We start from the raw sequence: 12,373 nt of genomic DNA on the forward strand, positions 1-12,373 counted from the left end.
AGCCCTGCACAGGCTCAGCACACCGGGAGGGGATTCACCTACGAAATGGGATCTGCCTATCTCTTTCGGCATCAGAGCAGCCTTGCCAGTGCATTCTGAGCCTCCGCTGTCACACCCGGGCCCCTCCATCCCTGCTCCCACCCTGCGCCGTGGCCCAGCGCCAAGGGGGAAACCACACCTGAGAAACCGAGAGATGGAAGCCAATACCCGCCCCCTCCCCGGCTTAGGTGGGAAGGACAGGAAGCAGAGAAGCTGATGTGAGAGGGCGAGACGAGTGGGGCCTGCTCCCTGGCAGCGGAAGCCAGGCCAGCCTGGGTCCCAGGACACAGGACACAGGGCGTGGCTCCGAAGAGGCCCTCGGCGACGCTGACGTAGCGAGTTCTAGACCAAGGTGTGGGAGGCCAAGGCCGCCGGGGCTTTCCAAGGCCTGTGGCGCCCCGGCAAAAAGGAGAACAGTGCTTACGACACATTTAGAGCCAGGCCGGGGGAGCCTGTGTCACACGCTTGGCGCCCTCAAGGGCTGATGGGGCGGGGACGCTTATCCTCCCCATGTCACAGAGGGGGAAACCGGGGCCCCAGGAGGTTAAGCGACAGGGCTAGGGCCCCGCAGCCAGGGAGCGGAAACAGGTATCGGGAGCCCGCTCTGTGGGAGGCCGGGGCCCAGGGTGCTCAGATGTGCCTCCCGTGGGGATGCCTGAGGGGAAGACATGGGTGGCAGGAAATGATCTCCAGCCCCGCCTGAAACTAAACTCAGAGGCCAAGCCATCCCGTGTGCAGGCCCCTGCCAGTATTGACCCGATGGTTTGCTGCCCATCAGCTCTCCCTTCTAAAAACCGTCAACGCGTCGTTTAAGAAGGAAACTCACGATCAGTGCTGTGATCGCAAACCAGGTGTCAGCCTCCATCGGCCGCCTCTAGAAGTAAGTGCTATGAGGACCCAGCGACGGCATGAAATGACAGCACACTGGGAACCAGGCACACAGCGGGGGCGGGGTGCACAGAGCCAGGGTGGAAGTCGGGCTCCAGGGGCCCCGGTCTCCACCCGCCCGAGTCCCAAGAGGTGGCAGAGAAACCCCGAGGCGCACACACTCACATCCGTGGGGTCGTCTTCGCTCGAGATGTTGACCATGTAGGTGAGCTCGGCGTGCAGGTGGTTCTCACGGGGGTAAGGGTTGCTCCACCTCAGCAGCCACGTGTGGGAGACGTTGGGGTGAACCGTGAGGTTTCCGGGAGCCCTGGGTTTCACTGCGGAGAAGCAGTGGCTGGTGAGGCGCTTGTCCAGGTGCGGGGAGGAGAAGGGTCCGCAGGGCATGGGTCATTTAGATGCTCTCGGTCGAGCACACCTCCGTAGCACATTTACGGAATAGCGTGTGGATATCGTCTCAGCAGAGAATGGCCACCATCATACTGATTACAATGTCGCCAAAACTCCGCTTCCCACGAGTGGGGACTACCCGACTTTCTACAGTGAGTGCAGGAAGCATAAGGCAAAGGAACCCAAAATGTGGCTTTTTCACTTCGGTTCCTTCACACTTGGGGCCACATCTATGCGCTGTGTTATGACTCAGAGTTTTTGTTGATCTTGACCCGCGTGTTTTAAAACTCAGTCTCCTTTTAAGCAATCCTATCCAGGAGATTACAGGTATGTAAAGTCGGCCCACCCGTGCAGAAACGATTTTAATTCATGGGTTCGTTCTTGGGTCTATCTCAACAACCCCCCGACCGTGGGCGGTAACTGCTGAGCTCTGAGCTCAGCGATACTCTTGCAAGAATATTCCTCTGCAGCTTTGTGGCCGTGTGACCCGGGGCAGGTTACGCGCCTCCTCCGTATTATACCCGATCGTAAAACGGGGATAGCTCTCTTCTGGAAAAGGAGGCCCAGAGAGGTGATGTGACTTGCCCAAGGTCACAGAGCAATAAATGATGTCCGAACCTCCCGTCACTGTACCGCAGCAGAATCGTGGTGAATTGCTGTGGGGACTCTGGCTACCAGGATGAAGTCAGACTTCTGAGGTCAGACTGTCCGAAGAAGCAGCAGCTGACCAGTCCACACAGCGGGGAAGGAAGGTTCCCAGCTCAGTCTGTGGTCTACAGCAATGCCTTCTGTTAAGCACACCTCATCTCAGCACCCCAGGCTGGGCACTTACATTCAGGCGGCCGAGACGCGTAGACTGAAGGGGACCCGACGTCCTAGGGAGCCCAGCCCCATTTCAAAGACGGGAAGCCGGAGCCCAGAAAGGGGCAAAAATCCCGTCACGTCTGGGGACGCGCAGAAGACTGCTTGCGCCTCCTTCCCCCGCGTGGAGCCTGCCGCCCCCCCACCCCCCGCCCCGCCCCAGAGCCCAGCCGGGGTTGGGGGTCCGGGAAGCCCACCCCGTGCCCCTCACCGTGACTGCTGGGCTTGAAGGAGCCGCTCCACAGCAGCTGCGTCCCCGCCCACAGGTGCAGCTGATACACGTCCGCCTCGACGAAGTCGTCCATCAGCATGCTGCACGCACACGCCGCGCCTTCTCCGTTCTCAGGGACACACGTGTGGTTTCTGCAGACACGGGTGTCGCGTTAGGCTGTCTGTGACCCACGGGCATCCCGGGAACGTGCCTCAAGGGACACGCGCTTGGAGGGCCACGCTGTGTGTGTCTCAGCCATTCAAGTCCGCTCTCCTAGCACAAAAGCAGCCACGGGGAACGCAGGAGCGAATGGGCGTGGCTGTGTGCCGATAAAACTTTATTTACAAAAGCAACTGGTGGGCCAGATGCGGACCTCGGGCCGTAGTCTGCAGAGCCCTGGTCTAGGCCAGCGTACCACATTTAGAAGCAGAGCCCGTCTGCCTCGGTAGGTAGGGGAAGGCCTCTGGCAACGTACCCTGCACTCTGGGGTGGGCACACCCCAACACGCCCCCGTGACTGCGTGCCTCGCGTACCCAGCCGCACCCTCAGCGCCGCCTGGAAGAGCACCCCATGTGCCACGGCTGTCCCGGTGACCCAGCCGGAACCACGTACCCCAGGCTCCACGGTCCCCCAAAGAACACCGTGGGCTCCACCGCTAACGTGCCCAAACAAGCGGTCTAGCCAGCGGTTCTCAAAGCGGGGTCCGGGGGGGGGTCACGAGGTCAAACTCTTTTCATAATACCAAGAGGCCGTGCGCCATTTTCCACTGTTTCTTTCAAGCGTAAGGTGGAATTTTCCAGACGCTACACAGCACGCGATCATTGCCCCGACGGCTTAGCGAATGTGGACCCGCGTGCTGTCGTGATCTAGTATCTCTGTTTTAATTACTAACAGGCTAAATAGCAATATTACGAGCCACCGAGACAAGAGCTTTGGTCTAACTTTGAAGCAGACGAACAAACCCCGGGACTCCAAAGTCTAGTCCAACATTCCACCACACCCACACGCCACGCGCCTCAGTGACAGTGCACTTAGAGCACCGTGACATGCCCACTGAGCCCCAGGGCGCCTCCCTTTTTTTTTTTTTTTTTTTTATAACGTTTATCCATGTTGGACAGAGAGACAGAGCGCGACAGAGGGAGACGTAGAGAGAGAGAGGGAGACGCAGAATCTGAAACGGGCTCCAGGCTCCGAGCCGTCAGCACAGAGCCCGACGCGGGGCTCGAACCCACGCACCGCGAGATCATGACCTGAGCTGACCGACCGAGCCACCCAGGCACCCCAGGGCGCCTCACTTCGAACACCACGCTCAGTCAGCTGCGGGGAAGCCCATTCAGCACCCCGCGCTCCAGGGCACCACCGGGACCAAGTGAACTCCTGGGGTGAACGCTCTGGGCTCAGCCTCCCCCAGATCCCAGCTCCACTCGTGGCTTACTCGGACCCCATGAAGTTCAGCTGGTAGGACAGGCGGAGCTCAGCGCTGCAGTTCGTGGGCACATCCATGTTCCACTGGCAGACGGAGGTGCTGAGGTAGTCGGAGAAGCAGGTGGGCGCACGCAGGACCTTGACGCTCCCTGGGGAGACACAGGAGCGCCGTGTGTGGCCGGAGCCAGACAGCAAGGGGCACGTGCAGCAGCGGGACAAGCAGGAAAGCGGGACAAGCGGGACCGAGGGGCCAACGCCACGCAAGGGAACCACAGTCCCAGGCACGGTTGTGGGCCGGCGTCCGGGGAGCTGGGGGTAGGACGGGGCTCTGCGGCGTCCCGGCTGGCATGGGGGCGATTCCCCATGTCGAAGACTGCCCCCTGCGGCAGGCCTACCTTGCCTCATGGCACCTCCACTGCTTGCCCTTGGCCAGATTAAAGGACGTTTCTAATCTAAGGCATTTCTAGTCTTTTCCATCACCACGGGCGTCTGCTCCAGAGCCGTGTGAGCAGGAGGAGGCTGCCGTCCATTTGCCCGCTCCCGGACCCCATCCGTTCTGCACCCCCTCTGGCTCAGGCGGCTGAACGCCATGGTCTTGGCACTCAGGCGCCCCTGTCCTCTGGCTGCCAGTTCGGTTCAGCCAATGTCAAGGGCAGCATGAAAGGCTGGGGTATTTCTTCCCACTGGCCAGTGGCAGAGCTGGGGTGTGAGGCCGGCAGGGCACGTACTGGGTTTGCCAAATCGTTCGAGAGCCCGACAACAGACAGGCAGGTGCCTTCTCGCTCTGATGCCCAGCACCAGCCTCCACAGCGGATACGTTGGCACACACTCGCCGGATAAAGGACTTAACGTGTCAGGCAGAGTCTTAGATACCTAACAAAGATCTCAAACTCACCTCGTGTCCAAAACTAACGTCCGATTCCCCACCCCCCGCAAATACGTGCCCCCGACTCTGTTCTGTGCTGTGTTTTTCTATCACTTTCTAACGCTCTTTACAATTGACTTATAATTAGGACCCTCTGTCATTGGCCGTCCCCTCCCACTACAATGTAAGCTCCTCAAGGCCCGGAATCTGTGTTCCTTTCGCTGATTATGCTAGGACCCTGGCATCTAAACAGCCAATGAACGTTTGCTGAATGAATGAGTGGATGAATGAATGAGAGGTGATGACTTACCAGAGCCTGCCGCCCACATCAGGATCAGACAGCTCACAGGGAACGTGAGCCCAGAGCAAAGCCGCCCCATTGGGAGATCCTAAGACACCTGCTGAGTGAAAGCGAGCCAGGTTAGTGCCAAGAATGAGCCCTCTGTGTTCACTAGAGCTCACCCTCTCTCTCTCTCTCTCTATCTACCTATCATCATCATGAAACGGTTGTGTTTCAGATGTACAAAGCCCACAATGCTTGCCTGCAAGAGACACTTCGTGAAAAAAATCCCATGACCTGCTAAGTTTAAGCAGCCCCTTGGACTTACGGGAGACCATAATGCACATTTGTGTGTAAAGGCTCTGATAAGTCCTGCGGCAAAGAAACTTATTTTTCTTCATTTAACCCAACACTTGCCAAATTTATTTCCCTACTCAACCTTCATCTGTATGTGTGTGTAGGCTAAACCCCCAATTAAACCCCCAAGAGACTTACAATTCCTTGAAATGTACTTTGGAGATGTTAATCTGTTTAGCCTTACGGGGCAGGTTAAATGAACAGGAGACCCATGCAATGCAGTATTAGGTGGCCACTAAAAAGGATGCTGTTGAATGTGTTAGACTTACACCAATGGCCCCAATTCTTCCCAGTCCTCCTGGATCCATGTAACCTTGCGGTGCCCACCGCCTCCTTCCCCTCCCCCCCTCCCCCTCCCACTGCCCCGGGCAGGGCATTCTCCCCTGGCCTTCGATTTTGGGCTCAACCACGTGACTCGCTCTGGCCGGTAGAATATGAGCAAAAGGGATGCACCGAAGAAGCCTGCTTTTGCACGACCACTGTCTTAAGAACGCACGTGCCAGCCTGCTGGAGGATGTGCACACGTCGCATTCTGCATCGGGGAACAGGCAGCCACCCCCAGTCACGTGAGCGAGATCGGCAGAACTGTGTAACCGACCCCAGGCCGACCACAGGGGCACCGGTGACAACCTCCAGCGAGGTTGGCCACGCCCAGGTAAGCCGGCTCTCCCGGACCTGAGCTAAGTAAGCCTCTCCTGCTACATGCTCCTGGGGTTTTGTGCTTTATTGCCATTCTCCGTCCAGTCGTTCCCCACCACCTGGACTCCTAACCCCATAGACGACCTCTGTGTTTTGTGTTTCAGATAAATGGGATCGGACACTGCCCCTACTGTGTTAGATGCGTCCCATGTAATACATGACTGGGGAATAGAAGTCAGCAAGCACAGACACCCAAAAAGAAAACACAGTTCCAATCCCTCCAAATCCCAAGGCCACGTACACGGTCGTATCAACTCTTCCAGATTTGTATCTGTACAAACAGGGAGATAAGTACGAATTTTGTTTCCCCAACTAGCAGCACCCTCTTCCTACTGAAACTTAAATTTTAAGCTTAATATATCATTAAATATCATTCCATACCACTAGAGATTCAAAGCATCCAATCAGTGGGATCTCCCTGTGTGTCACTGGATTTTAGCCTTTAGTGATTACTCTTACTGCTTTGTTGTTCTTTGTTTTGTTTTTTTAAGGTATGATATTGATCTTTTTTCCTATTACAAAAGCCACACGGGATCACCGTAGACAATTCGGAAAAGAGAGACATGCAAACGTACAAGAATGCCTGTAGGGGGCGCCTCGGTGGCTCCATCAGTGAAGCCCCTGTCTGGCTCTTCACTTCCGCTGGGGTCCAGGTCTCCAGGTCTGTGGGACCGAGCCCCAGGTCGGGCTCTGTGCCGACAGCGCAGGACCCGCTTGGGATTCTCCGTCTCCTCTCTCTGCCCCGCCCCTGCTCACAGGTGCACGCTCTCTCTCTCTCAAAACTAAAGAAACTTAAAACAAAAAGGAACGGCTGTAATTCCGTCACCTGGAAAAACGCCCCTGGAGACATCTGGCATCCAAATCTAGTCCTTTCCACGCGTACCTAGTTTGACAGATCGGGCCGGTACAACGTCTTCTGTTTTGGAGCTTGTGCTTACATCCTGCCCCCCTCCCTCCTCTCCCCGCAATGGCTGTGCAGCGTCTTCCTGAAGTTTGAACACCTGCTCTGTCCCTTACTCCTTATGAACGATCAGCAAACCGCTTAGCCCCTCCGTGCCTCAGTTTCCCACCCGGTGAAGTGGCGCTAGGAACGGCCCCCACCTGACCAGGGTGCTGTGGGCACTGAATGGGCTAACACGCGCAGGGTCCTCAAACAGTGACCTGAACACAGCCACCGCCCAAGGAGCCGCTTTCGTGAAGGGAAATGCTCCGCAGTGGGATCTCGCCGGGTCAAGGGGCGTGCGCTCCCCCCCACGGCACTCGCGGCACGTGGCGCCCTCTAAAGCGCGACGTATGGAGGAGGCAGGTTTCCCGGCGATGCTCACAGCATCCGCTCTCCCTGTCCCCGTGTGGGTCTCGACCTCCGCGTCGCATTCAGCCAAGCAACGGCCAGGCTTCCTCCTGGGGCTTGGGAGCTATGTGCGGTTCAAGGCAGTCCCGCGCTCATCATCGCAGCGTGGGCCTCCTTACCTGCAACGTGCAGATGAGACGGAGCCTAACCTCGCAGCTGTACTGCAGAAACGAAGAGACGCGCGGACCTGAAGCCCTCCGCCCGGTGTCTGTGCAGCATGGGGGGGGGGGGAGGCTTTATGTCCCTGCCGGAAGCTCCCCAGGGACTCTGTTCCCCTTGCAGGGCCTCCCCAGCGGGGCCCCGCCCCCCTCTCCACCTGGCCCAGCACCTGTGCACGGTGCTCCCGCCACCGGCCACATCCTCGCTCCTTGCTGCTCGTGAAACACACGAAACCCATTCCCGAGTGCACACCTTCCCCCTCAGTCTGTCTCTGTTTTATTCATTTTATGTATTCGTTTGTTCCCAATGAATAAATCACTCCTTAAGGCTCCAGTGTATATTTCGGAGAAGGAGGTCATTCATTCTCCTGCAGCCACAAGGCAACTGCCCAAATCAGGACATTAACACTGACGCATGACTGTCGGCGGGTCCGCAGACCCTATTTCCGTCTTGCTCGTTGCCTCCACAGAGCTCCTTCTTTTTAAAATTTTTTTTTCTTCATGTTTTTATTTATTTTTGAGACAGAGAGAGACAGAGCATGAGCAGGGAAGGGGCAGAGAGAGAGGGAGACACAGAATCGGAAGCAGGCTCCAGGCTCCGAGCCGTCAGCACAGAGCCCGACGTGGGGCTCGAACTCGCGGACCGTGAGATCATGACCTGAGCCGAAGTCGGACGCTCGACCGACTGAGCCACCCAGGTGCCCCTCCACAGAGCTCCTTCTAATGAGTCCAGGATCCGAGCAGGGAAAGTGCATGACGAGCCTGGAATCCTTGTGTCAGAGAGTAAGGACGCACTCCAAGAATGATGGGCTCCCGTCAAAAAAAAAAAAAAAAAGACACAGGAGCCAGCTAAACCGCGTCCACCGGCCCACACGGGCACAAGTGAAGCACCCCAATAAAGGTACAGTAACCAACCGTAACCCCTGGAGTTCAATAGGGGTGCGGGAGTCTGTCCCGATTTAGATCTATACGCGGGGCAGAGAGAGTGGCTGTATTTCAGCAGGGGCAGCCTCTAAGCATCTGCCCACAAAATTCGTATTGTCTATTGACTAACGAATCAAAACGCTTGTTAACTTTACCGCATCCTATGCTTCATAGACGTGTGTGCGTAAAATCGGAGATGATGCAGAACCCTGGGAGGCCCTACCTTCAACCAAGTGGTCAAAGGTGACATCTCCAGGAACGGGACAAAGCAGGGTCATGAGCTCTCTGAGACTATCCCCTGAGAACATAGCCTTCCTTCTCTGGCGATGCTGCCCCAAGGGCACAAATCACAGGGGAGTGTCAGACAAACCTAACGGAGAAGTCTATAAAAGAACTTGCCTGTGGTTTTCCAAAAAATGCTGGGGGCGGGGGGGCGGGGGGGGGAGACAAAAGGCAAGGAAAGTCCAGAACAGCTGTTCTTTTTCAGTTGCCTGTCATCCTGAGAGCTGTCATTTGTCTTGTTCACTGCCAGGTTCCTGGTGCCTCTACGTTGGTGCCTGGCGTATAACAGCTGCTCAGTTAATGTTTGTGGAATAAAGTCATTTTGGACATGATGTGGGGCCTCTAATGGGCTCAGCACGGGTCTGGAAACCCTCCCCAGGGGGAACCTGGTATCTGTTCCAAGCCCCAACTCGCTTCCCTTCAAGAGTCACAGTGAAGAACAAGGAAGAAGGGGCGGGAGTGGAGCGGTGGACCCGTGACGCTGGTGTCCTCTACGAAGTCCTGGTGACGCTGCCTCTGACAAGTTCACACGGGGCCACAGCCTCCTATGGCAGAGATGGCAAAGGTGTCACTTTTGCCCCGATTTTGAATGAAGAGAAACAGAGAGGGCAAGACGTGCGTACAAGGTCACACAGCAGCCCAGCGTCCGTTTGCACGCCTCCACGGCAGGACGCTCAGCTCCAGGTCATGGCTGAGCAGAACTGAGACTGGAAACAGTTTCCTTAGATCGAGCCAAAGATTTGTGTAAACACAACCCCTCTTGTGAAGTGCTCACATTGTGCCTGGCACTTAGCTGCGTGCGTTAGGAACATTACCTTATTGAATCTGCCCAAGAGCCCTGCTACATGGGCCATTACTTCCGTTTTCGACCTGAGGGAACTGAGGCCAAAGAGGTCAAATAGCTTGCCCGTCAGGAACCACAGCTGGCAAGAGGGGAGCGCTAGAGTCAGAAGCCAGTCTACTGGCCTCTGAGCCCGAAGTTCATTCTGGCATTATCAGTGCCTTCACCTTCTCCAAGGACTGCAGAAAGGGCTCAACTGGGTGAATGAAATAAGCCAGGAAGAGCTGGCCCCCCTGCTTGCCAATTTCTTTCTTTCTTTTTAAAATGTTTTAATGTTTATTTGTTTTTGAAGGAAAGAGAGAGCGTGAGCAGGGGAGGGGCAAAGAGAGAGGGAGACACAGAATCTGAAGCAGGCTCCAGGCTCCGAGATGTCAGCACAGACCCGGACGCGGGGCTTGACCTCACAAGCCGCGAGATCACGACCTGAGATAAAGTTGGACGCTTAACCGACTGAGCCACCCAACGCCCCTGTCAATTTCTAACATAAGCTGCCCAAGCAAAGAACCAGAAACAGCAGAAAACACTCAGGGCTTTTGATGTCTGCAAATGCCCCACACACCATAGGTGAAGCAGCACCTTAAAAAAAAAAAAAAAAAAAAAAAAAAAAGACAAAAAAAAGCCAGTGAAAGTCATATTAACAGAGATATGAAAGCCAGGACAAAGGAGGGGACAGTGCCCAACCACACCTGTGTATCCCTTTGGAAGAAACCCTGCTGATCTGAAGCTTGTCTAGAGGATGATTGATAACTGACACAGAGAGGGCTTGAAAATCCCAGAGGGCCTAGGAAGTTTTTGCCTAAATGTTCTGCCCCCCTACACCCTATAGGCTCATGATTCACTTAACAAACATACAATATTTCCCACGTGCCAAGTTTCCTTGTGAACACCGCACTTTGATTAATTCATTCAATACTCAACGCAGCCCTATGAAGTAGGTACTATTCTTTCCCCCATTTTTAGATGAGGCAACCAAAGCACAGAAGGAGTAAGTGACTTGTCTGAGGGTACAGAGCCGTGGAGGTCACGAGATCTGAACAGGGGCCGTCAGGTTCGGGGGCCTCAGCTCCTAACCACTATCTCTGTCTGGAAGGCACAGTCCTTAATGTTCTGGAGATCACTGATCCGTCTGAATATGTGATGCAAACTCCAAACCCTCCTTCTCGAAAAGTGCACACGTTACATTTTGCATCCCATTTTAGGGGTTCACAGCTCCCCCACAGCCCAGGCTAAGGGCTCCAGGTCAAAGACCCCTCCTCTAGGCAATGAGTGGTTTTTAAGGGTCTTTGAATTAAATTTCTTTTAAGTTTATTTTGAGAGACAGAGACAGGGGGGAGGGGGCAGAGCATGAGTGGAGGAGGGGCAGAGAGAGAAGGAGACACAGAATCCGAAGCAGGCTCCAGGCTCTGAGCTGTCAGCACAGAGCCCGACGCGGGGCTCGAACTCACGGACCACGAGACCACGACCTGAGCCGAAGTCAGACGCATAACTGACAGCCACCCAGGTGCCCCTTAAGGGTCTTTGAACAGGGTTGTGGCAAGATTTTCCAAAGGGCTAGTCTGGGGCTGAGAGAATGATGGGGCAGGGGCAGGGTGGGCGGCAAGGAATTAGCAGTTACTGCAAACATGAGTCACTTCGTTTCTTCGCCACACTGCAGGCAGAATCATTTTTTTTTTTAAGTTTATTTATTTTTGAGAGAGAGAGAGAGAGAGAGAGAGAGAGAGAGAGGGAGGGAGAGAGGCAGAGAGAGAGAGAGGGAAACACAGAATCCAAAGCGGGCTTCAGGCTCCGAGCTGTCAACACAGAGCCCGATGCGGGGCTCAAACCCACAAACCATGAGATCATGACCCGAGCCAAAGTCAGACGCTTAACCTGCTGAGCCCCCCTCAGGCGCCCCGGCAGAGTCATTTTAACATCAGAAACCAGGCCATGAACTGCCTGCTCAAGCCCTTCGTTAGCCTCTGGCTCCCAAAGGGTGTCTTCGCCCAGGGACAAGAATGCCTGGAGTTCATGGCCCATCCAAGAGGAGCATCTCTGACTCAGCATTCAACCCAAGCCCGGGAGTGAAAACAGCCAATCCAAAAGGGTGCAGCCTGTGTGATTCCATTTATGTAACATTCTTGAAATGACAAAATTATGGAAATGGAGAACAGATGCACAGGCGGCGGGTAGGAAGGGAGGTCCGTGTGGCTATAAAAGGGCAACACGGGGCTCCTCGAGTCGCGGCTGCTGTGCTGGCGAAACAAACCTGCACACGGGGTGAAACTCCACAGAACCAAACACCCGCAAATGGGTACAAGGAAAACAGGGGTGCTCAGCGGATCCCATCAATGTCAATATCCCGGTTAGGCTATTGTGTTTTGTGAGACGGCACTCTTGGGCAGCAACGGACTCTGTTATTTCTTACAACTGTGTGTGAGTCTACAATCGTCTTAAAATAAGAAGTGTAAGAAATGCAAAAACCCAAACCAACCTAACAAAACCTTAAGCCCCCTGACGATCTGGCCCGGTACACATCCACCGTTGCCTCCCACCCCGTCCCCGTCCCCCACGAGCCTTTGGTCCCACTGGCCTCCGAGCACCTTGACGCACTCCTAAGCCCTCTTCTCCCTCACAGCCTTTACACCCAGAAACCCTACCCACTGAGGGTGCCCCCCTGTTAACTGCTCATCGCAACACCCTGTTTATTTCTGTCCTACACTTATCAGCATCTCTGTTCGTATCACTGAGGTTACACATGTGAATGTTTATTTCAGAACGTAGCCGGTAAAGACTGAGAGATCTGACTGCAAAAATGTTTTCAACTTC

General features: G+C 55.2%; 1 protein-coding gene across 6 annotated transcripts in view; it reads right to left on the bottom strand.

Annotated features, from left to right (window-relative positions):
• Nucleotides 1-12,373, bottom strand: part of IL4R (interleukin 4 receptor) — a 41,539-nt gene that overhangs the window by 14,881 nt on the left and 14,285 nt on the right. For 2 of the 6 annotated variants that reach the window (XM_042971033.1, XM_042971035.1), the window contains exons 2-5: nt 4,987-5,074; nt 3,822-3,960; nt 2,387-2,538; nt 1,093-1,244 (exon numbers count right to left, since the gene is read on the bottom strand). In XM_042971033.1, the coding sequence (XP_042826967.1) occupies nt 1,093-1,244; nt 2,387-2,538; nt 3,822-3,960; nt 4,987-5,056 (513 nt within the window). In that variant the 5' untranslated portion in view covers nt 5,057-5,074. Of the gene's footprint in view, nt 1-1,092; nt 1,245-2,386; nt 2,539-3,821; nt 3,961-4,986; nt 5,078-5,940; nt 5,944-6,587; nt 6,740-12,373 lie in introns of those variants that run through there. The other 4 variants (XM_042971036.1, XM_042971037.1, XM_042971038.1 and 1 more) reach the window with 4 other exon arrangements.

The sequence above is a fragment of the Panthera tigris genome, chromosome E3 (assembly GCF_018350195.1).
Source record: "Panthera tigris isolate Pti1 chromosome E3, P.tigris_Pti1_mat1.1, whole genome shotgun sequence".
In the NCBI taxonomy this organism is placed as follows: domain Eukaryota; kingdom Metazoa; phylum Chordata; class Mammalia; order Carnivora; family Felidae; genus Panthera; species Panthera tigris.